The 25,639-nt window shown below is 46.1% G+C and overlaps 1 protein-coding gene across 1 annotated transcript in view; it reads right to left on the bottom strand.

Moving 5' to 3' along the window:
* CTTNBP2 (cortactin binding protein 2) overlaps positions 1 to 25,639 on the bottom strand; it is a 148,859-nt gene that overhangs the window by 63,716 nt on the left and 59,504 nt on the right. Inside the window, exons 7-8 of the mRNA XM_073651904.1 lie at positions 10,526 to 10,673; positions 6,492 to 6,731 (exon numbers count right to left, since the gene is read on the bottom strand). Coding sequence (XP_073508005.1) covers positions 6,492 to 6,731; positions 10,526 to 10,673 — 388 coding nt within the window. The remainder of the gene's footprint in view (positions 1 to 6,491; positions 6,732 to 10,525; positions 10,674 to 25,639) is intronic.

Genomic DNA, 25,639 nt, shown 5'->3' with positions numbered 1-25,639 from the left:
TTAAAAGGGTAGGATTTGCCCTTGTATTAAATAATACATGTACCTGCTTGACTAATCAGCTACAATATGATCCCTTAATTTTAGGCAAAATATAACTTCTGTCAAACAATTACAAGTGGACAAAAATTTTAATGATGGATTTTTATTTTAGAGTACAACCAGCTGTACCATGAGTTTCTTTTATCCTAAGTCATATTGCAAGGCTCATTAAAGGGTCGATAGTGACTTGTAGGATTGCTGCTTCCTACAGGTGGCGCTATTGAGTTCTAGTTCCTTTCCTCTCTGAAGAGGCAACGTGTATATTTAATTTCCCAAAAGAGCATTGCTCGGCGAATAAGCCTCCTTGGCATGCCAGAGCTGGCATGTCACTTTCTACAAGTAGAAATGTTACCCCTTAGACCTCAGTCCAGAGCCTCTCATCTAGCCAAATCAGTTCTCATACTGTGCACTGATGAGGGCCAACAGCCCAAAACACCGTGTCTGCAAATTGAGATTCTGATTTGGTTTTTATCCTAAGTCATATTGCAAGGCTCGTTAACACTAGGACTACTGGACTCGTGACCCCGCCTAGAACTACTGAAAGGAGTCATTTTGACTCCTTGCTTGTTTTCGTTTATTTTTAGAGTTTCATTTGTGGTTATTTATTAATAATTATATTTTTTGTAATGTATTATTATTGTGAGATCCAACAGTAATGCTTTTGATTGTTTTTTTTCTGCTTTTCTTATTTTTCTACAGAAAATAACAATAATTATAATAGACGTTTTTCAAACATTTTTTTTTATTCAAGTGCACACATATAAACAACAACTGAAGAACAAAAAGCAGAGAAAATGTAGGTGGAGGAGCATAAAAATGAAAATATGGCGCAAAATTCACCTTCTAAACATTTGGTGTTTCGCATTTTAGGCATTGCCTTTGATTTATGGCAGTACATTGCCCACACAAAGACTTACCACAAGTCTTACAATTTCCGACAGATCTATTTTTCTTGCACTTTTCTTTGATCTGGCAAAATTTTGTTTGAACCATCACTTCTGAGCATGTAGAAACTTGGGACGTGGAACCCTTTTCCCTATCTGTGACATAAGGACCACTCAACTCTCTCACAAGCGTTTGCAAAAATGCCTTGCGTGACATTTTTTGGTGGGTAATCTCCTTGAATATTATCCATGCATTTATACCCGCAAAGTCTAAGGCATTTTCAAATGCATGAACAGGCCATCTCCTTGTGCATGTTCGTGTGGTATATTTTCGTGCCATCTGATCCACTACATCTACTCCATATTTTGTTTCATTGTAAAACTTTACCGTTTCTGGAGTTTTTTTAGCGGAATCAGACGCAACAACAACATCTGGATGGACGGAGCTCAAAATGACAACATTTTTGTTGGGCTTTCCTTGATATACTGTAAGTGTAAAATTGTCTTCATTTCTAAACACTTTAGTGTTGTACAATTCCTCTTTCATGGATTTTATTTCTTTAGGCACTTCTCGCCTTATCTTGTTCAGTGTTCCCACGATGGTTGTTCCTTTGCTTTTTAGCTGTTTAGCTAATTTTACTGAAGTAAAATAATTATCGGTTGTAACATTGCGACCTTTTTTCAAAAACGGGTCCAATAACTTCATTACCACATGGTCAGCTAAACGGTCCTCAGCACGGCGTGTGTCATCTTTGCCTAGATAAGGGAAGCCATTTGCCAGATATTTGCTCCTCTTATCAACAGCTAGCCAATATTTGTGGCCATATTTATCTGGTTTGGAAGGCATGTACTGCGTGAATGGACACCTAGTTTTGCTTGGGAAAAGTTGCTCATCCACCATTATGTATGGGCCAGGTTTGTAACACGCAATACAATTTTCAATAAACCTGTCCCACACAGTAGAAAATAGAGCAAACTTGTCCGTTTGCAGTCTCTCCGATCGAGTAGATTTCTCATCAAATCTGAGAAACCTCATAATTTCAACAAAGCGGTCCCTAGACATTGTCGCTTTGCAAAACGGTATTCCCCAGTCATTACACCAAATACTGCTAATCGAGTGACGGTTCGTGCCAGATATTCCACGAGCATAGAATATCGCAATGAATGCATCTAGCTCCTCATCAGATAGAGTTTGTTCAGCATTACACAGTAATACAAGCAGGTAAAACACAAGGAAAATGTGAAAAGTTGACATGTAAATTGAACTACATCTATATGAACATCAGGGTAAATAAGACAGAGTGAAAAAATTATGCACAAAACTTTATAGCAACATTTAGTGACAAAAGGACCTCAAAATATAGTAGGGAGTCAAAATGACTCCCTTCAGTAGTTCTTGGTAAATTTTGAAAAAAACGCGCAAATTTTTCACCAAAATTATTTATTCTCACAAAATATTTTTTCACATCATATTTGAGGAAAAGTCACCGAGTTTCAAGCCGGAATTCTGAAAAATGTAGTCACAGAAGAGAAATAAAAAACGAAAGGAGTCAAAATGACTCCATCAGTAGTTCTAGTGTTAAAGGGTCGATAGTGACTTGTAGGATCGCAGCTTACAACAGGTGGCGCTATAGAATTCTAGTTCTCGTCCTCTCTGAAGAGGCAATTCGCATATTGAGCTGTACGTGCATTTCTGTGTTACTCCATTCAAAGTTAAGGCTGTGTGCCCACTAAGCGTTTTTTTAAGAGTTTCCGCAGCGGCAATTCCGCTGCAGAGACGCTTAAAAAAAAGCTTGGTAGAGGGTCTGCCATGTTCCCCAATGATAATCCGCATGTGCTGTGCACATGCTGCGGAAATTTCCGCAGCGGATTATCATTGCGGAAAAATCCGCAGCACTACCAATTATTTTGCGGAATCGCGGAGTTTCCGCCGCCATTGACTTGCATTGGACCGCATGACATCCGCATCACTGCATCTGCAGATGCTGGTACCATGCTTTTCAATGTGCGGATGGTACTCGGGTTTGGAGAAGAGGAGACTCTCCTCCGGACCCGGGTACTATAGTACTTGTAAAAAAAAGAATAAAATAAAAAATATACATTATACTCACCTTCTGATGGCCTCCGGTGTCCTTAGCGATGTGTCCTGGCTTGAAGTCGGCGGTCGCGTGACCCGTCACATGACTAAATGACATCATGGCAGATCCTTGTAGTCCACCGCGAGCTGCCGCCAAGCCAAGACGAATCGGATAAGGACAGCGGGGGCCATCAGAAGGTAAGCATAATATTTATTTTTAACCATTCTTTTACGGTCACACTATATAAATCCATACCGGTTGCATTTATTTATATAGTGTGACCAAGTTGTCAAGCACTTTCCAAGTGTTGCTAAAATCGCTTGGAAAGCGCTTGACAACGCGTATGCGGAAATGCATGTGAAGAACGCTTCACTTACGCTTGTCCCTGGCAGGAAAAACTCATGTACAATCCGCATGCGTTTTTTCTGCGAGGGAGATGCAGAAACACTCAGGAAAAAAATCCAGAGCATTTCTGCATCGTGGGCACATAGCCTAAGAGTAGCTGAAGTTGCAAAAGTAAATGGAATTACAGTGTGTCTATGCAAAAGTTCCCTAAAAATGTACTTTGGGTTTTTATACTATGATATCATCTGTTATGCTGGACTGTGGGGTTATCTACAGCTAAAAGAAAATATATAGCTTAAATACATATGTATATGGCGGGCGCAGCCAGTGCTGTAAACTATTTGGCAAGCATGAATAGTACTCATAGCAGGTGGTGCTCTCCTGGTGACTCCACATCTTCTCTTCCATGCAACTTGGCTCCATCTCACAGTGAAAGAAAGGTCTGTGACACAAGCTTAAAGCAGCTGGATGCCCGGAGCATTAGAATTTGCTACCCAGCAAATATCACTGGGTATGTTATATATACATCATATTATCTGTTCACCCCTTCATTTGTTTCCATCATAGCATTGTTATCATTTTATACTGTACTTTGCTACTAATTATTATTTGATAGAATAATTTATTTTTGTGCATTCGTTTTTTTCCTACACTCCTTCCAAGAGCCATAACTTTTTTTTGTTTGTCTGTTGTGACATATCGAGTAGTAGTTTTAAATATCACCATTCACTTTTCCCTATCAAGTACTTGTAAAACAAGAAAAAAAATTGAAGTGGGGAGAAATGAAAAAAAAATGCAATAGCCCAATGCCTTTTTCGGGTGGTTTGTTTTCAAGGTATTCATCATGCAATAAAAATAACCCTAGAGCATAATTTTCTAGATCTGTAGGATTCCAGTGATAACAAATATATATACCATAGTTTGCTTTTAGATTTGTCTGCTTTCAAAAAATGTAGGATTTTGTTAAACAAAGAAATTGGTTTGTGAAGCTGTTCTCTCAGAAGCATAACTTTTACATTTTTCCATTAATAGAGCTGTATGATTCCATGTTTTTTTTGTGGGGCAAGCTAGTTTTAGTGGTACAATTCTAGGGTATGTAAGACATACTTAAAGCACCACTCCAGCGCTTTGTTTATTTTTCAGTGCTGGAGTGGCACTTTAAATGTAAGCCCCCTGCCCCTGCTCTTCTACTCGCCCTCCGGCATCTTCACCTTTTACCAATGCCGCTCCGGTCCCGCGGTGCCATCTTGTGAGCGCAGCTTCTGACTGGCCAGAAGTCAGAAGTTACATCACAAGCTCTCAATGCAAGTCTATGAGAGCCATAACGAGGCCAGAACAAGACTCTCAGACTTTTGGTCAAAAGTGACCTCCGACGTGCTCCAGCAGACACTGGAGCGCGCCAGCAGGTCACTTGTCGCCGGAGATGGACCGCAGCGACGCCAGAAAAGAATGGGAACAACAGGTGACTATGAGACAGGGGGCAGGAGACTTACAGTTAAAGCACCACTCCAGCGGTGCAAGAAAAAAACTCTGGAGCAGTGCTTTAATTAACTGCTGCTTTTCTGCGATTCACAATTGCAACTAAGTTGTTAGACAACAGGGATTGGGGCTAACACCAATCACCGCAGTTGGAGGCAGGTGCCAGCAGTATAACACAGCTCCTGAGCCCGCTCGATACATGCACACCTGATGCCAGTTGTACATCTATGGGGGATATCAGGAAGGGGCCTAGGAACACTTAAACTGGAAATTAATAATTAACTTAAATAGGAAATACAGGAGGTCCTGTTTGTCAGTCTGTCCATCTTTTGGATACACAGCAGAAATCAAGGGCTGATCCAGGTAAAGCCCAATAGGAAAAATACATGATAGGGAATTCCCTCCCAAGTAGTAGTGTAAAGTAACACATGTATAAGGTTACATTTAGACAGGTCGAGAATCGGTAAATGAGCATTCAAAACATCACAACTTAGGTTAAAAATGCAATTTCCTTTTTTAAATGTTTTTCCATCCCCAAACATTTCACATGAAAATCTTAAGTATACTTGTTCTGGATAAGAATATTGGGTAGTAAACCTCTACTTTTAAAAAGTAAATCTGTACTGCCCTCCCTACCATAAAATCATCAGTTGAGGCAGAAACTATAACATGTGCTGCTGAGAAAAATGATATTTTATTCGCACATAACAATCATGCATATAAAGTCTTGTCGGACTGTCTAAACAGGCTCTTAAATGACCCCCGATCAGCCTGCGTGTAGCCCATCAGAGGTCATTTAAGGGGCGCAAACTTCGTGTAAATGCACCTAATCCTTCTGGCAAAGCCATTTCCTCTCAAAATCTTCCTGGATGAGTTGATGGGGAGGGGGAGATGTTTGCAGCCTTTTACATGCAAATCCAAATGAAAGAAACACACATTTGAACAAACTGTGATTTCTGTGAATAATTTGCTTGCATTACAAAAAAGACTGGAGAAAAGCTTTGAAACAATGGACCACTTCAATTTGGGAGGTGACATGCACAATGATCACTCAGGACTGTGATTTAACTTCTCCCACTGAGATAAAACTACAGAGAACTGTACTGTGAGAACAAAGGAGAAGCTGAAAACTAAAGACAGTACTCAGGAAGTCATTATTATTTTAATGATCTACATAGAAACTACTTTTTTTTGGCTTAGCCCTTAAACATACCGACTCCAGTGACAGCTATGGTTCTATAGATTTTCAAGTGTCTGGTACTATGTATTTAGAAGAATAAAAAAGATTGATTCTCTATATGGATCCAACCGACACTGAAAAATTATGACTGCAACATCTCTTAATAGCAATAGGACACATCTAAACATTCGAGAAAAGCACAGAGAAGCAAAATGTCTGCCTATACAGCATTGAAGCTGGCACAATGACTTTTCTACTGAAAATAGCGGGGACTACTACACTCCTATAGTAATAGTAGATCTAAGGTTATCTGCTGACATTTCTTACTTGTGGCCCCATATATTCAGACCAGTCAAAAGGTCTCCCTAATAGTAGAGCTTATGCTGAATAATACATTTAGGTCATTGGAGGGTTAATACTCACTCATTTAAGACGCCTTCTAGACTTACACGTGCGCAAAAAAAAGAGATCTTTTGAAAACCTCACCTTAAATCCTTTGGATGCTGCAATATGCGCAGCTGTCCATCCCTCACTGTCGGCACTATTGATTAGTGTTGCAGAAATGACAGCTTCGAGATTACCATTGTCCTTGTTCTTTAAGTCATAAAGCCTCACATCAAACTCCTTATGGGAATCACAATGACTTCGACCTCCATAATAAATAAGGAGATTTAGACAATCTGTGTTCCCAGAGTCCGCTGCAGCGTGAATTGGTGTCCAGCCAGTCTAGAAAAGCAGAAAGCATTGCATTTACATTACCAAAAACTATTCAAAATCAATACAGACATTACTAGCGCTTAAATAATGATCATCAGCACTCAGCAAAATACACTGCAAGGAAAATAATTCTAAGATCAACTTTCACATGCAGATGAAATACGATTTTTATGAATCTTGGGAAAAACTAGTCATCCAGGGCTCATTTTTTATATCATATATTTTTAAAGGGGTTGTAACAGGTTCGTAAGTTATTCCCTATCCTTTGGATGACTTCCCAAACACTGAGGGTCAAACTGTTGGAAGCCCCAAAAGAGGGGGATCTGAAGAGCCCCATTTGAATGGAGTGATGGTCAGTAATGCACGTCTGCTCCATTAATTTTTAATGGGGCCGACAGAAATAGCCAAGGTCGGGGCTCAGCTATCTTTGGCCATCCCATTGAGAATGAATGGAGTGAAGGTGCACATTATTAAACACCACTCTATTGACACTGGGCTCTTCGGAGACCCATTCTCGGCATCACTAGCAGGGCTGTGGAGTCGGAGTCGGAGTCCATTTTGGTGGAGTCTGAGGCTGCGTTCACACATTGCGTATTTTCGCGCGCGCTTTTTGAAAATATACGCAATGAGCTTTGTGTCTGCCAGCAAAGTGAATGGGAAATTCACTTTGCCGTTCAGACACTGTGTAATTTTACGCAGCGGGAAAGCGCAGCTGCGTAAAGAATTGGCATGTCAATTCTTTATGCAGCTGCGTCCCGAGCTTTCTCTCTATTGTGCCCATTATAAGCGATGGAATTACGCAGCGGTGTTCACACACTGCGTAATTCCATCGCTTTTTTACGGAGGCGCAGGATGGATACTCACCTACCCGATGTCATGGGAGAGGCGTCTGGTCCGGTCCGCTCCAATCCCGCGCTTCCAGCATCTGCCGGTGAGCCGATCAGCTGTTAGCTAACCGGCTTGTAACCGGCCGGTCAGCTGACAGTCAGCTGATCGCTTCACGGCAGATGCTGCAAGCGCGGGACGGAGCAGACCGGACCAGACGCCTCTCCCATGACATCGGGTAGGTGAGTATCCATAGTCTGTACATACACTGCTAGGGACACACACACACACACACGACACAGACACACAGGACACATAGACACAGACAGTACACATGTCACACTGAAATGAAGTGTGACATTACACATGTCACCCTTCATTTTCACACTGCGTTTTTTTGCTGCGCTTTTTTACGCAGTGTGTGAATGGAGGTGCTTTTTTTACCTGCTTAAAAAAACGCAGGTAAAAAAAGCAGGAAAATACGCAGCGTAAAAAAACGCAGGGAAATACGCAATGTGTGAACGCAGCCTGAGTCTGTATAAAATGGACCGACTCCTAAAATATATAATAAATTGGGTACAGTAGTTTAATGCAGTTTGTGGAGAACATTTTTTCATAAGAATTTGGGAAAGTTAAGAAATGTCCTATAAATGTCTGTCCTATTCCTGATCCAGGGGTCTAGACTTTTAGCTGAGATGAATCTGTGCTGCAGTAAATTTATCACTTAAACATGAGCCATGTATGAGGGAGTCGGAGTCGTGAAGTTGGAGTCGGTGTCATGGAAATTGAGGCGTCGGAGGTTTGGCTTACCAACTCCACAGCCCTGATCACTAGGGGACCCAGTGATTGGACCCCCAGTGATCAGGCAGTTATCTCCTATCCTATGTACAGGGAATAACTTCTAAACTTGGTACAACCCCTTTAAGTTACATGGATACACAAAAATATGGAACTTTTGGAGGCAAATACTTCATTATCCAGCATATTTTTACTTGAAGAGTAGCAAAGAAAACCTTTCCTTCTTTAATTATGCTATTTTCATGCCCCTGTACACAGGCCTAACTAGTCCTTTATAGACCACTAAATGGCTATATGCAAACTCCTCCAATGATCTAAAAGCAAAGCACACAAATGTTCTTACTATAGGGGTTGTCTCAAAGACAAACCTTGTCTTTATAACCTAGTTATTCTTACTTTCAAACAAGCTAAAAATGGCACATGGCTGCATAGCTCATCATACTATCGGCTACAGATACAGCGGCTTGCAAAAGTATTCATCCCCCTTGGCTTTTTACCTATTTTGTTACATTACAACCTGTGTTTAACTATTTTTGTAATCAGATTTGTGTGTGATGCATCAGCACTAAATAGACTAAGTTGGTGAAGTGAAATGAGAAAAATATAAGCATAAATTAAATTTATCTGATCAAATAAATAAAAATTGACTTGTGTATATGTATTCACCCCTTTTGCTATGAAGCCTCTAAAAATATCTGGTGCAAGCAATTACCTTCATAAGTAACATGCTTAGTGAAAGGAAATCCACCTGTGCGCAAAGTGTCACATGGTCTGTCAGTATATACACACCTTTTCTGAAAGGTCACAGAGGCTGCAAGATGCACCACTAACCAAACAATACCATGAAGACCATGGAGTTCTCCAAACAAGTCAAGGACAAAGTTGTTGAGAGGTACAAGTCATGATTCGGTTACAAAAAAATAATCCAATCTCTGATGATCCCCCGGAGCACCATCAAATCCATCATCATCAAATGGAAAAAACATGGTACCACAACAAAACTGCCAAGAGAGTGCCGTCCACCAAAACTCTCGGCCTGGGAAAGGAGGGCATTAATCAGAGAGACAGCACAGAGAAGAAAGGTAACCCTGAAGAAGCTGCAGAGTTTCCAAGCAGAGACTTTAGTATCTGGTGACCTGACCACAATAAGCCGTACACTCCATATAAGTGGCCTTAACGGAAAAGTGGGCAGAAAAAAAGCCTTTACTGTCACATAAAAATGTTAAGGCTCATTTTGATTTGCAAAAAAAGACACGTGGGAGACTCCCCAAATGTATGGAGGAAGGTGCTGTGGTCAGATGAGATTAAAATTTAAACTTTTTGGCCACCAAGCTAAAAGTTAATGTCTGGCGCCAAACCAACACAGCTCATCACCCCAAGAACTCCATCCCCACAGTGAAACATGGTGGTGACAGCAGGGATGTTTTCAGCAGCAAAGACAGAGAAAATGGTCTGAGACCAGGGGAAGTTGGATGGTGCGAAATACAGGGATATTCTTGAACAAAACATGTTTTAGTCTGTCAGTGATTTGAGACTGGGACGGAGGGTCACCTTCCAACAAGACAATGACCCCTACTAAAGCAACACTTGAGTGGTTTAAGGGGAAACGTGTAAATGTTTTGGAGTGTGGCCTAGTCAAACCCCAGACCTTAATCAAGTTGAGAATCTATGGTCTGACTTGAAGATTGCTGTTCACCAGAGGAAACCATCTAACTTGAAGGAGCTGGAGCAGATTTGCCTTGAGGAATGGCCAAAAATCCCAGCAGCAAGATGTAGAAAGCTCATATAGACTTATCCAAAGCTACTTTCAGCTGTAATTGCAGCAAAAGGAGGCTCTACAAAGTACTGACTTTAGGGGGTTGAATAGTTATGCACACTGAAGTTTTCAGTTATTTTTCCTATTTGTTGTTTGCTTCACAATAAAAAGAAAACAAAATATTCACAGTTGTAGGCATGTTCTTTACATGAACTGATGCAAACCCTCAAAAAAACCTGTGAAATTCCAGGTTGTGAGGTAGCAAAACACAAAAAATTTCAATGGGGGGGGGGGGGGGGGTTTGGCGCGCAAATACTTTCGCAAGCCACTGTATGTAGATATGAGTTACATTATAGGCTCTGTGGTTTGAAATCATTTTACAGTAAGAGAAAAACAAATTTAGTAATTACAAGATTGTACCCACATTTGTTGTAATATTTCTATTGGCACCAGAGTCCAGTAAAAGTTTAACAGTTTCACAGTTTCCATTTTTGCAAGCCTGATATAATGGTGTTTGTCCTCCACCAACATAGTTGATGTCAGCATTGTATACAAGTAATTCCTTTGCACATCTAGGGAAAAGAGTAAAACAAAAATTATTACCGTGCTTATATTAAAGAGATTGTCCATTCTATGTATCATATGTACCATGTGTGTCTACTAAAATGACCAAAGTCACCACCGTTTCTCACTAGCTAAAACAGTTATATCTGTATCTACTAGCTATCCTTATATAAAGCATGTTTCTCATTAACCTAGAAGTGTGCGCTCTAGAAAATACTTTTGAGTTTTAGAGGGGTAGTGCTTTAGAACATTGCTGGCCCATATGCTCTTTTAGGTTATAGGGACATCCAAGAAATGGTTTCCCATATGAATGACTGTCATGTAATACTACAGTTTTTTTTGCACAAAGTAACGAAAAATAATCAGCAAAACTTTCCCTAGTAAAATTAGCTGGTACCCAACATATATTTCAGGTATATACTTTAGATATGCCATACATGTCTCAGATACTAATACACCTTCAGGATTGACTTCAGCCATTGGGATTGGTTTAATATGACAGACCAAAAAAAAGTTGTTAACCTATATCGTGGATACATGTCGCCATGTGATTTGTCATTTTTATCAACAAAACATTTATATACTTGGGGCAGTGGTACATAGATGACAGGAAATATTACTTTAAAAACACTTTGGGAACCTTGGTAATGAGTTCTTGGGTACCCTTTTCTCCCAGTAATGGCAGCTTACAGCGTCAACCATGAAGGGACTTAGGTGAAAACAAAATGTAAACGGTTGAAGCCCTATATAGACTGATTGCAATGATCACGTCAAATATCTATTCTTTATTTACTTTCCTGAATTATGGACACTAAGATCCCTGGCATATGTCAGCTGCAACTTTACTCAAACTATTTAACCCCTTTCCGATCTTGTCAGTAATAGTATGTGACGCACCCCCTGGGCCATATTCTTTAGGGGGAATACCCGGAGCCGGATCAGATGGGAGTTGTAGTCGCCGAGTGGCTGTGACCCGGTCCGTGCCCAGGGTGTCAAACTCAGTTGTATGTGGCAGTCCTACAGATGTTATTAAGTTCTTAATGTCGACTACGCCACCCGTTGTATTGCGGTCACTACGGCCGCCGCTGCAGCAGGGTCCGCTGAGGCTGATGGTGTTGGTGCAGCTTTTGATGGTATAACCCCCAACGGGTGGGGTATAGCCTCAGGGGGTCAGGTGCAGAGGATGGGGGTTGTGGTGGTGCAGCGTAGATGTTAAATGAAGACAGAGTCGGGTTGTGCAGTTTAGGGTATTTACTCACTGCTGATGTTCCGGTCACTCCAGCTTCAAGTGACCACCCGAGCCGTGCTGCGTCCACCAGGTCCTGGATCCAGCCAACCCCCAAGCAAGTCCGGAGCGTGACCCTGAGCTCTCCTTCTGTCCTTTCCTCTGGCCGTCCCCACTAGTGATCCACCTAGGTCCAGCTCCCTCGGGCCTTCTGTTGGGAGACCCTTGGCCTTGGGTTCCCTGACCCTCCACGTGGTCTGCCTTCGGGGTGGATGTGGTGGGTGGCCGTGGCAGACGCTGCCCACGGCCTCCGGTCTCTGGCTAGGGTGTGCTTTTGCCCCCACCAGTTTGGGATCCGGTACCCTATTGCCGACTCTTCACCCGGGGATTGAATTTGGGTTCTCAGAGTCCTTTCTTTTCCCCCTCTGGGTCTCTCTTTCTTCTCCTCTCTCACTCTGGCTCAGGCTGCTCTGCTCCTCTGCTAAGACTGACTAACTGACTGACCCTGATCTTTGATGGTGCCCACCTTAAATACTCCCTCTATGTGTGAGCTCAGGTGACCAGCACCCAATGAGCTCCTAACTTTACCCAGGCTGCTCCCCCTATCTGCCCCTACACTACTTGGGATGTACCACCCCCCTCCCACTCCAGCCAGGAACAGACTCGGTCGTACCTGCACATTTCTAAGTGGGAGTACCGTCGGTCTGTTCCCCGGAAATGGGATGTGTGTAGTGCATGCAGCCTACCGAGCTCAGGTCCACACTCCATCCTTACCCGGGAGTGGAATATCACACCTCTGGGTTGAGGTGCAATACCCCTGTAGCAGCCGAATCCTCAGGGTGCTACATTCCCCCCTGGTAAATCACAGCACGTCCTCGGGCTGTAAGAACAAAACACCAAACCATACAATTTTTGCATAAACATCATAATAAAACATCATATAAAACATTGTATATATATATATATCAATAAAACTTTTTCATATAGACTTTTCTTCGCTTCCTGCTCCTCCTCCGGTCACTGTGCAACGCGTGACCGGGTAAAGTGCGACAGTCTTTTCTTGAAAAAATGGTTTTCCTATAAAACCGGTAGGGGCGCTTTAGGACGCGCAACTATATACAAAAGGGAAGGTGGCCGCTCTCAGTCCTCGGCCAGGTATTAGGGAGGAATGACCGCTCTCAGTCCTCGGTCAGTGGGATTTAAGGGTTAAACGGGTAAACAGTTCAATTCTCTGGTCCCAACGGGGACTACATTAGCAACAGTAACAGTTCACTGTGCCCCGACGGGCAACTATATACAGCTTCTGCTCCGCTGTACTTAACGACGACATCCTCCTGCTCTTTCTTTATGGTTTCCTTTAACTCTAGTTTCAGACCCGTCCGGGTCCTCTTGTTCTTCCTCCTCACACCGCAGCTCTTCCTCCGTCAGGCGATGCACATGGAGGGCGTAGGGTCCTTTGGCACACTTGTGCCGGGTGAAGGTGACCTCGTCCCCGATGTAAAGGTCACGACCTCTGTGTCCCTCCGGTAGGTGGGACTCTACGTCTCTCCTGGTCACGAAGACGTCACCTGGGGTGCGGTGGTCTCGGATGAAGCCCCACCCATGCTGCATGTTAAACTTAATCACAGTCCCGGTGGTGCGGGGACTATGCGCTGCACGGGGGTCTCTCCTGGCCCGGCTCTTCTGCTCCGCGCTCCTTATTTGAGCTTGCTGTTCCCGGACCCGCCTCTCTCTCCGCTCCCTCTCGAAGACCTCGAGCTGCTGCCGGCAGCACTCTGCACGCTCCGCTGCAGCTGCCCGAGTCTCCTGAGTGAACCCCATGAGATCTTCTCCGGTGGGGTCCCACTCAAATTGGGCCTCTTCTTGCGGGGGCGAGATCCTCTTTACGGGCTTTGGGGCCGGGATCAGGGGTGCACACATGGCCCCAGCCTTCCTCTGCCGTTCCAGTTCATGATATTCCTGGGGCCAGATGAAAGGCTGCCCATCCGGGCACGTGTGTTGGGTGAACAGGTCCTCTCCCAGATGCGGCACTCTTGGTCTTATGGGCGCGGTGGTGTTAGCGCCCGGGTTGCCCGGGCCTTGCGGCCAGGCCTGGGGTATCTGGAAGGTGAAGGGCACCGTAAGGACGGCGGCGCCCTGGGCTACTTGGCCCTGCGACCAGGCCGGGGGCTCCGCGGAGGTAGGGGGCGCTGTTGGTATTGCGGCGCCCGGGGGTACTAGGCCTTGCGACCAGGCTGGTGGTACTTCCTGCTTGGTCACGCTCGGGGTCGAGGCGTGTGATGTCACAGGGGTCGCGGCTCCCGTTTGAGGCCTAGTCTGCGGCGGTGACGTTGCAGCGACGGGCACGGCAGGATAGACTTCGGGCTCTGCGACGGGGAGCTGGGGCAGGTACGCGGTTTCCCGGTTTGGGGTATAGACGTCCCCTTTACCTGCCTCCACTCGTTCGGCTCCCTTCTCGGCGCCGTCTCCGGCCTTCAATCCTCCCGCGCCATCCTCAGAGGCGGTCTGTCTCCTCATCTTGGGTGGCGTGCTCCGCTGACAGGTCTCAGTCTGCTGGGCCATCTCACGGCTCCACTCCGCCAACGTCTCTCGCTGCACCCGGGCCATCCTCCTTGCGAGGCCCTCCAGAGCGGTCTGTGCACACTCCCGGTCTCGGGGGAGCTGTGCTAGGACCTCCACTAGGCCTAGTGGGGTCGTTGTTTCCAGCAGGCTCCTGACCAACGGGTCGGTGCTGCTCTGCTCTCCTTCCGTTGTCTCCAGCAGGCTCCTGGCCAGCGGGCCGGTGCTGCTCTGCTCTTCCTCCTCCGTTTCTAGCAGGCTCCTGGCCAACGGGCCGGTGCTGCTCTGCTTTCTCGCCATCTCCGGGTAAGCTCCTCCGATACTCTTCTCCAGGCTTCTTGCCTCCGGGTGCGCTCTCTCCAGACTGCTCCAGGCGACACCCATCTTTGCTCTCTTCTTCTCAGTCCTCCCACTTCGAGGGCGGTCCCGGGGCCACTTGGTGATTGTCAGCTCCAGGGGCAGTTCTTTCACGCTGACAGACACCTCTAGCATCACAGTCTCTGTTGGTGGGGGCGGTTTCCACTTTTGGCGCCATTTTCGGTCCTGGCCCACGCTGGGAGGTGGCCTCTTGCCACCCTCTGGCACGCCCATAATGGCGTCCGCTCTTCCAAGGCGGGAAATCTTCGGAAATGGCGGGAATCGTCTCCCAGTGGCGGGAAACTCTGCAGATGGCGGGAAAACGCTGTTAATGGCGGACAACCGGCGGGAATCGACTGGTGATGGGGTCCGATGGCGGGGACCCTCCGGAACCGGCAGGAGACTTCTTTTTGAGGTAAACTCGCACTTTTCTTCAGGCACGCAGTACCCGGGTGTTGCGGGCACGTTATCCTGCCGACTACGCCAAAGTTGACGCACCCCCTGGGCCATATTCTTTAGGGGGAATACCCGGAGCCGGATCAGATGGGAGTTGTAGTCGCCGAGTGGCTGTGACCCGGTCCGTGCCCAGGGTGTCAAACTCAGTTGTATGTGGCAGTCCTACAGATGTTATTAAGTTCTTAATGTCGACTACGCCACCCGTTGTATTGCGGTCACTACGGCCGCCGCTGCAGCAGGGTCCGCTGAGGCTGATGGTGTTGGTGCAGCTTTTGATGGTATAACCCCCAACGGGTGGGGTATAGCCTCAGGGGGTCAGGTGCAGAGGATGGGGGTTGTGGTGGTGCAGCGTAGATGTTAAATGAAGACAGAGTCGGGTTGTGCAGTTTAGGGTATTTACTCACTGCTGATGTTCCGGTCACTCCAGCTTCAAGTGACCACCCGAGCCGTGCTGCGTCCACCAGGTCCTGGATCCAGCCAACCCCCAAGCAAGTCCGGAGCGTGACCCTGAGCTCTCCTTCTGTCCTTTCCTCTGGCCGTCCCCACTAGTGATCCACCTAGGTCCAGCTCCCTCGGGCCTTCTGTTGGGAGACCCTTGGCCTTGGGTTCCCTGACCCTCCACGTGGTCTGCCTTCGGGGTGGATGTGGTGGGTGGCCGTGGCAGACGCTGCCCACGGCCTCCGGTCTCTGGCTAGGGTGTGCTTTTGCCCCCACCAGTTTGGGATCCGGTACCCTATTGCCGACTCTTCACCCGGGGATTGAATTTGGGTTCTCAGAGTCCTTTCTTTTCCCCCTCTGGGTCTCTCTTTCTTCTCCTCTCTCACTCTGGCTCAGGCTGCTCTGCTCCTCTGCTAAGACTGACTAACTGACTGACCCTGATCTTTGATGGTGCCCACCTTAAATACTCCCTCTATGTGTGAGCTCAGGTGACCAGCACCCAATGAGCTCCTAACTTTACCCAGGCTGCTCCCCCTATCTGCCCCTACACTACTTGGGATGTACCACCCCCCTCCCACTCCAGCCAGGAACAGACTCGGTCGTACCTGCACATTTCTAAGTGGGAGTACCGTCGGTCTGTTCCCCGGTGTCACGGGTGTGTTGCCACGAAGATCGTCACGAGTACACAGCCTGACTTCTCGCAGCTGACTTGTTGGTGCTTTGTGTCTCTCGGCAGTGAGGGAGTTAATTCTCTCTCTCTCTGGGCTAGATGAGGTCCAGCCTCGCCCAGCTGCAATCAATACTTCTGTAGTGAGACTCCTTCATATTCCTGCTGGTCTGTTTGGGAGGTGTCGGTGAAAGCATTTCATTCAGACTGACAGAGCGGATCGTGGTGTTTGGAGTTGCTGAGATAAGTGTATTTGGAAGTGTTTTTCCCTTTCCTCGCTTTATCATTTATCTCCTTTCCCGTTGGTTTTCCCTCTGTTGTAGTTGAGTAGTTGTTTGTATGCAAGGTGGTTTTGGTTTATCCCTTGTACTGTCTCGTTCGTCTAAGTATTGTGTTTGGGCATATTATGTCTTGTTCCCTTTGGTTGTGATCGGGGTCCTTCTCAGGACTAGATTACTGTGGTGCAGGGATCTTCAGGAGGTAGGGGTTACGCTGGCGGCCTGGACCTCTGTACCTTTAACAGTACCTCCAGGTTGAGGGATTAGTCAGGGCCCCAGCTTAGGGTCAGCTTAGGCCCCCTACCTCCAGTATACGGAGACAGCGTGACATTTTCACCGACCCAACTTAGTTTTTCTCCAGCTACCATGGATCCAGTAGCCGGTCTAGCTCGGCAATTGCAGAGTTTGTCCATGGAGCTGGCGGACGTTAGGTCCAAGGTTTGGCATCCTCAGGAGCAAGCCGGACCAGAACCTAAAGTAGCTCTCCCTGATAGGTTCACTGGGGGGCGGGACAAGTTTTTTGTTTTCCGGGAGGCATGCAAATTGTACTTTCGGCTGCGGCCTCGGTCATCGGGGAGTGAAGAACAAAGGGTGGGAATTGTCATCTCGCTCCTACAAGGGGACCCACAATCCTGGGCGTTCTCTCTTCCCCCGGGTTCCCCGGCTCTCCAGTCAGTGGATAGGTTTTTCGCTGCTCTGGGACTCGTATATGATGACCCAGATCGGATCTCCCTTGCTGAGTCTAAGTTACGTAGGATCCAGCAGGGAGATCGTCCGGCGGAGGAATTCTGTTCGGAGTTCCGTAGGTGGGCCACGGACACCCAGTGGAATGACCCGGCTCTTAGGAGCCAGTTTTGTCATGGTTTATCCGACAAATTACAGGATGTGTTGGCACAATATGACTCTCCCGTGTCACTGGAAGCCGCTATGGCCCTTGCTATTCGCGTGGACAGACGGCTTCGGGAGAGGTGCGGGATAATTCTACCCCCTGTGATGACTCCACCTCCTACAAGGTCCCCTCATATGGTGGTTCCCCTGGTCAGTCCAGAGGAGCCTATGCAATTAGGAGGGACATCATTTCGGGGGAGGGGACCGGTGGTGTGCCATAAGGCAGGAAGGTGTTTCTTCTGCGGGAGAAAGGGACATTTTATTGGGGGGTGTCCATCCCGTCCCTTGCAGAGTGAAGAGTCGTCGGAAAACTGTTAATCCCAGGTTGTGTGGTGGACGGCAATCTGGGAGTAGGTATTTCGTCCCTAGGTTCGTCTCAGTTTCTCGTACCGGCGGAGGTGGTGGTGGGTACGAGAACTGAGAGGATATCTGTTCTTCTGGATAGTGGGGCCGGGGCTAATCTGGTTGATGCTCGGTTTGCCCGGGTCCAAGGTATGCGGTTGAGTGAGTTGGCTAAACCCATCCCCATATTCTCGATCGATGCCAGGCCTCTCGGTCAGGGAAGTTTTTTGCAAGCTGTGCATGACGTAAAACTTCAAGTGGGGGCAATACATAAAGAACTGTTGTCTTGCTACGTGTTGGAGGGTCTTCCCACTCCTATTGTGTTGGGCCTTCCTTGGTTAGCTAAGCATAACCCAGTTATTAATTGGCAAACCAGGGAGATAAGCCAATGGAGTAAATTCTGTAATAAAAACTGCATGAACACGGTCATTGGTGCGGTTACTCCTTGGGTCTTACCTCCATTTCTGGCGGACTTTGAGGATGTATTCTCGGAGAAAGGGTGTCAGGAACTACCTCCTCATGGCGTGTATGACTGTTCTGTAAAACTGCTCCCTGAGGCCAAGTTACCTAAAGCTAGGTTGTATAACCTTTCTGGTCCTGAGAGGCAGGCCATGAAGGATTATATCTCAGAAAGTCTGGCTAAGGGGCATATTAGACCTTCATCTTCACCGGTGGCTGCGGGGTTCTTCTTTGTTAAGAAGAAAGATGGAGGCCTACGCCCTTGCCTGGATTTCCGTGAACTTAATCGGATTACGGTCCGAGATCCGTATCCGCTCCCACTTATTCCCGATCTCTTTAATCAGATCGTGGGCGCCAAATGGTTCTCTAAGTTGGATCTCAGGGGGGCGTACAATCTGATTAGGATGAAAGAGGGGGATGAGTGGAAGACGGCGTTTAACACTCCGGAGGGGCATTATGAGAACCTTGTCATGCCATTCGGTCTGACTAATGCCCCGGCGGTGTTTCAACACTTTGTTAATGACATCTTTCGCCGCCTGGTGGGACAGTTTGTTGTCATATATCTGGATGATATCTTAATTTACTCGCCGGATCTGGTGTCTCATCAGGAGCACGTTAGGCAGGTGTTACAGATCTTGCGGGATAATAAACTGTATGCCAAGTGGGAAAAGTGTGTGTTCGCCGTACAGGAACTCCAGTTTTTAGGCTTCCTGGTTTCAGCGTCCGGTTTTCGTATGGACCCTGGGAAAGTGCGGGCAGTTCTTGAGTGGGATCGGCCAGAGAATCTTAAGGCACTACAACGTTTCCTGGGGTTTGCTAATTATTACCGGAAGTTCATTCGTAATTTCTCGTCCATGGTTAAGCCTCTCACAGACATGACTAAAAAGGGGACGGATTTTTCTAGGTGGTCTGACAAGGCTTGTCAAGCATTCTCCTCTTTGAAAAAATGTTTTGCCTCGGCGCCCATACTCATTCAACCTGATGCGTCTCAGCCATTCATTGTAGAGGTAGACGCTTCCGAGGTAGGGGTGGGAGCAGTATTGTCACAGGGTTCGTCCCCTGGTAAGTGGCATCCGTGCGCCTTTTTCTCTAAAAAATTGTCGTCCGCTGAGAGGAATTACGATGTCGGCAATAGGGAACTCTTGGCCATTAAGTTAGCTTTTGAGGAGTGGCGCCATTTTTTGGAGGGGGCAGTTCATCCGGTCACCGTCATCACCGATCACAAGAACCTGCTATATCTGGAGTCCGCGAAACGTCTGAATCCCAGACAAGCTAGGTGGTCATTGTTTTTTACCAGGTTTAATTTTGTCGTTACATATCGTCCTGGGTCAAAAAATGTAAAGGCGGATGCCTTATCTCGTAGTTTCCCGGGGGCCGGGAATACGGACGACCCGATTCCTATCCTTCAGGAGGGGGTGGTGGTTTCGGCAGTATGCTCGGAGCTGGAGGAGGAGGTATTGGAGGCTCAGGGGGACGCCCCTGTTGGACCTCCAGGGAGACTGTTTGTTCCAGATCAGTTGCGACAAAAGGTGATCGAGGCACACCATAACTCTGTTTTTGCAGGACACCCGGGGAGTAAAGCAACTGTGGATCTCCTCTCGCGTCGGTTTTGGTGGCCTAACTTACATAAGGAGGTGGTAACTTTTTTGTCGCATCCTGTGGGGTTTGTGCGCGCTCTAAGACCTCACATACCCGTCCGTCTGGGGCCCTCTTACCTTTGAAGATCCCGGAGCGTCCTTGGACTCATCTGTCTATGGACTTTATTACGGACCTCCCTCCGTCTTCGGGTAAAACGGTCATACTCGTTGTAGTGGACAGGTTCAGCAAGATGGCACATTTTATCGCTCTTCCGGCTCTCCCTAATGCTAAAACTCTTGCGCAGGTGTTCATTGGGGAGATTGTGAGGCTTCACGGGGTACCCTCCGAGGTGGTGTCTGATCGGGGGTCTCAGTTTGTGTCTAAGTTCTGGAAGGCGTTTTGTGCACGGCGGGGGATGCAGTTGTCATTCTCTTCGGCTTTTCATCCTCAGACCAATGGTCAGACGGAACGTATGAACCAGAGCTTGGAGACATATCTCCGGTGTTTTGTGTCAGAGAACCAGGAGGACTGGGCTTCTTTCTTACCTCTGGCAGAGTTTGCTCTTAATAATAGGCGGAGCGAGTCCACTGGTAAGTCCCCGTTTTTTGGGGCATATGGTTTTCACCCCCAGTTTTGTACTTTCAGTAGGGGGGGCTCTTCGGGGGTTCCTGAGGAGGAACGATTTTCCTCATCACTCGCTTCAGTATGGAGAGGGGAGCTGAAGAATCTGAATACTATGGGGAACCGATACAAACGTATGGCTGATAGGAGGAGAGTGTCTGGTCCGGACCCAAGTGTGAACGATCGGGTATGGTTGTCTACCAGGAATATTAAACTTAAGGTTCCCTCCTGGAAATTGGGTCCCAGGTTCATTGGGCCGTACAGAATCAGTTCTATTATTAATCCGGTGGCATTCCGTCTTGATCTCCCCCCTACGTTTAAAATTCACAACGTGTTTCACAGATCATTGCTTAAGAGGTATGTGGCGCCGGTGGTACCGTCACCTTTACCTCCCCCTCCAGTGGTTGTCAATGGTAACTTGGAGTTCCAGGTATCGAGGGTCATTGATTCACGCTTTAATCGCCGGTCCCTTCAGTACCTGGTTCATTGGAAGGGGTATGGTCCTGAGGAGAGGATGTGGGTTCCTGCGTCGGATGTTAACGCAGACCGATTAGTTCGGGCCTTCCACACGACTCACCCGGATAAACCTGGCCCTGAGGGTCCGGAGGCCCCTCGTAGAAGGGGGGGTACTGTCACGGGTGTGTTGCCACGAAGATCGTCACGAGTACACAGCCTGACTTCTCGCAGCTGACTTGTTGGTGCTTTGTGTCTCTCGGCAGTGAGGGAGTTAATTCTCTCTCTCTCTGGGCTAGATGAGGTCCAGCCTCGCCCAGCTGCAATCAATACTTCTGTAGTGAGACTCCTTCATATTCCTGCTGGTCTGTTTGGGAGGTGTCGGTGAAAGAATTTCATTCAGACTGACAGAGCGGATCGTGGTGTTTGGAGTTGCTGAGATAAGTGTATTTGGAAGTGTTTTTCCCTTTCCTCGCTTTATCATTTATCTCCTTTCCCGTTGGTTTTCCCTCTGTTGTAGTTGAGTAGTTGTTTGTATGCAAGGTGGTTTTGGTTTATCCCTTGTACTGTCTCGTTCGTCTAAGTATTGTGTTTGGGCATATTATGTCTTGTTCCCTTTGGTTGTGATCGGGGTCCTTCTCAGGACTAGATTACTGTGGTGCAGGGATCTTCAGGAGGTAGGGGTTACGCTGGCGGCCTGGACCTCTGTACCTTTAACAGTACCTCCAGGTTGAGGGATTAGTCAGGGCCCCAGCTTAGGGTCAGCTTAGGCCCCCTACCTCCAGTATACGGAGACAGCGTGACACCCGGAAATGGGATGTGTGTAGTGCATGCAGCCTACCGAGCTCAGGTCCACACTCCATCCTTACCCGGGAGTGGAATATCACACCTCTGGGTTGAGGTGCAATACCCCTGTAGCAGCCGAATCCTCAGGGTGCTACATATGTAGCTGCGCCCTGGGCCTATAGGGCCAGCTACGTACTATTACGCGAGCAGCAATCGCGCCCGCACACAAGCGGTGCAGGGCGATCGCCGCCGGGTGTCAGCTGATAGCACCGGGTGTCAGCTGTGACAATGTGCAGGGAGCGGTCCCGCACCGCTCCCTGCACATTAACCCCCGCAATGCTGCGATCGAAGTCGATCGCAGCATTGCGGTGGCAAGGGGAGGTGATCGTTGTACTCACCTCTCCTGCCAGCATCCAGCGATGTCTGTGGCGGCTTCCGGATGTTGCCATGACGACCCGATGTCGTCATGACAACATCCGGGTCACCAGGAGGCAGGACGTTACTTTGGTCATGCGCAGTGCATGACCAAAGTAATGTCTCCCTGTGCGCAGCGCTGACAGGCTGCATGGCATAGGGCACTGCTGCTCTCTATGCCATGCAGCCAATCAGGCTGAAAAAAGTGAAAGTCCCATAGTGGGACAAAGTGTAAGAGCAAAAAAAAAAGTAGAAAAGTGAAAAAGAAAAAAATATATATATATTGTTAAAATATTTAAAAAAAAAGAAAAAAAAAAAGAAAAAAATAATCCCCCAAAAATAAAAATATATTGAACCCACAATATTTATTTATTATAAAAAAAAAATAAACCAATAAAAGTACACATATTTGGTATAGCCGCGTCCGGAACGACCTGACCTATAAAATTGTCCCACTAATTAACCCCTTTAGTGAACAAGGTAAAAAAAAAAAAAAAAAAAAAAAAAAAAACGAAGCAAAAAAACGATGCTTTATCATCATACCACCAAACAAAAAATGGAACAACACACGATCAAAAATACGAATGTAAATAAAAACGGTACAGCTGAAAATGTCACCTTGTCCCACAAAAAACACGCCATACAGTTCCATCATCCGAAAAATAAAAAAGTTATAGCTCTCAGAATAAATCGATGAAAAAAAAATTTTTTTCTAGAAAATAGTTTTTATTGTGTAAAAGTGCCAAAACATAAAAAACTATAAAAATGTGGTACCGCTGTAAACGTACTGACCCGAACAATAACGCTGCATTATCAATTTCACCACACGCAGAATGGCATAAAACCCCCCCAAAAAAAAACAATTCCTGAATTGCTGGTTTTTGTTTATTCTGCCTCCCAAAAATCAGAAAAGAAAGCAATCAAAAAATGTCACATGCCCGAAAATGGCACCAATAAAAACATCAACTTGTCCCGCAAAAAACAAGCCGTCACATGACTCTGTCGGCCAAAATATGGAAAAATTATAGCTCTCAAAATATGGCGATGCAAAAACTAGTCTTTTCAAAAAAAGCGTCTTTTAGTGTGTGACAGCTGTCAATCATAAAAACCCAATATGAATCTGGCATCGCTGTAATCGCACCGACCCGAAGAATAAAGTCGCCTAATCACTTATACCACGCGAGGAACGGTGTAAAAAAATAAACTCTAGGGTTAGGGTTGTGCTAGAGTTAGGGTTGTATTAGGGTTGGGGTTAGGGTTGTATTAGGGTTGAGGTTAGGATTGGGTTAGGGTTAGAGTTGGGGTTGGGGTTGTATTAGGGTTGGGGTTAGGGTTGAGATTTTTTCAAAAGTAAACAAACAAAAAAAAAAGTTGACAATATGGCGACCATTGTTGAGCGCAAGTGCTCGCTACTTGAGTTTGCATCGGGTGCTCGGGTATGCAGTGAGTATCGAGGGTGTTCGAGTGACATGCTCAAGTCTCTGCCCCATATGCTTCGCGGCCAAAAAAAACGTTGCTGGGATTGCCTGCCATGCACAAGCGATCTCCGCATGTTTTTTTTGGGTGTCTAACCAACTGTGAAACATGCGGGGCAGGAACTCAAGCATGTCACTCGAGCAGCCGTGATACATGGTGCATACCTGAGTACCCGATGCAAACTCAAGTAGCGAGCACTAATGACAACTTATTCAATATGATGATCTAATGTTATCAAATTCTGTCATACCTCTGGGTTCAAAATGTACACTATACCCCTTGATAAAATCCTTGAGGGGTCTAGTTTCCAAAATGGAGTCAGTTGTGGGGGGTTTCCACTATTTAGGCACATCAGGGGCTCCCGAAATGCGACATGGCGTCCGCTCTTGATTCCAGACAATTTTGCGTTCAAAAAGTCACACAGTACTCCTTTCCTTCTGATCCCTGACGTGCGCCCAAACAGTGTATTTTCCCCACATATAGGGTATTGGCGTACTCAGGAGAAATTGCACAACAGTTTTTAGGTTCCATTTTCTCCTCTTACCCTTGTGAAACTAAACCATTTGGGGCTAAAACATAATTTTTGTGGAAAAAGTTGGATTTTTTTACTTTCACGGCTTCATGTTCTAAACTTCTGTGAAGCACCTGGGGGTTAAGGGTGCTCACCACACATCTAGATAAGTTCCTTGAGGGGTCTAGTTTCCAAAATGGTATCACTTGTGGGGTGTTCCACTGTTTAGGCATATCAGGGGCACATCCGCTAATTATTCAAGCAAATTTTACATTCAAAAAGTCAAATAGAGCTCCTTCCCTTCCGAACCCTGACGTATGCCCAAGCAGTATTTTTTCCCCCCATATGGGGTATCGGCATACTCAGGAGAGATTGCAGAACAAGTTGCATGGTTACCCTTATGAAAATGCAAAACTGGGGGCTGAAAAACATTTTTGTGGGAAAAATGTGAAAATTTTATTTTCACGGCTCCATGTTATAAACATCTGTGAAGCACCTGGGGGGTTCAAGGTGCTCACCATACATCTAGATAAGTTCCCTGAGGGGTCTAGTTTCCAAAATGGTGTCACTTGTGGGGGGTTTCCACTGTTTAGGCACATCAGGGGCTCTCCAAACACAATATGGCATCCGCTAATTATTCAAGCAAATTTTACATTCAAAAAGTCAAATGGCGCTCCTTCCCTTTTGAGTCCTGCCGTGCGCCCAAACAGTGTTTTTCCCCAAATATGGAGTATCTGCGTGCTTAGGGGAAATTGCACAACAAATTTTGGGGTCCATTTTTTCCGGTTACCCCTGCAAAAATAAAAAAATTGGGGTCTAAAGTAATATTTTTGTGAAAAAAGTTAAATGTTCATTTTTTTCTTCCCCATTCCAAAAATTCCTGTGAACCACGTGAAGGGTTAATAAACTTCTTGAGTGTGGTTTTGAGCACCTTGAGGGGTGCAGTTTTTATAATGGTGTCACTTTTGGGTATTTTCTGTCATAAAGGCCCCTCAAAGTCACTTCAAATGTGATGTGGTCTCTAAAAAAATGGTTTTGTAAATTTTGCTGGAAAAATGAGAAATCGTTAATCAACTTTTAACCCTTATAGCTCCCTAATAAAAAAAAAATTTGGTTCCAAAATTGTGCGGATGTAAAGTGGACATGTGGGAAATGTTATTTATTAACTATTTTGTGTAACATATCTCTCTGATTTAACAGAATAAAAATTAAAATTTTGAAAATTGTGAAATTTGTCAAATTTCTAATTTTTTCACAAATAAACGCAATTGATATCGAAGAAATTTTACCACTATCATGAAGTACAATATGTCACGAAAAAAACAATGTCAGAGGCAGAACGTTGAAGCGTTTCAGAGTAATTACCTCATAAAGTGACAGTGGTCAGAATTGTGAAAATTGGCCTGGTAATTAACGTGCAAACCATCCTGGGGGGTAAAGGGGTTAATAACCTTACGGTTACCTTG

Source organism: Phyllobates terribilis, unplaced genomic scaffold, assembly GCF_046119375.1.
Source record: "Phyllobates terribilis strain yellow unplaced genomic scaffold, ASM4611937v1 Scaffold_11__3_contigs__length_659146591, whole genome shotgun sequence".
Taxonomy (NCBI): Eukaryota; Metazoa; Chordata; class Amphibia; order Anura; family Dendrobatidae; genus Phyllobates; species Phyllobates terribilis.
The sequence above is the reverse complement of the archived record's forward strand: the minus strand, read 5'-3'. Positions and strand labels throughout refer to the sequence as shown.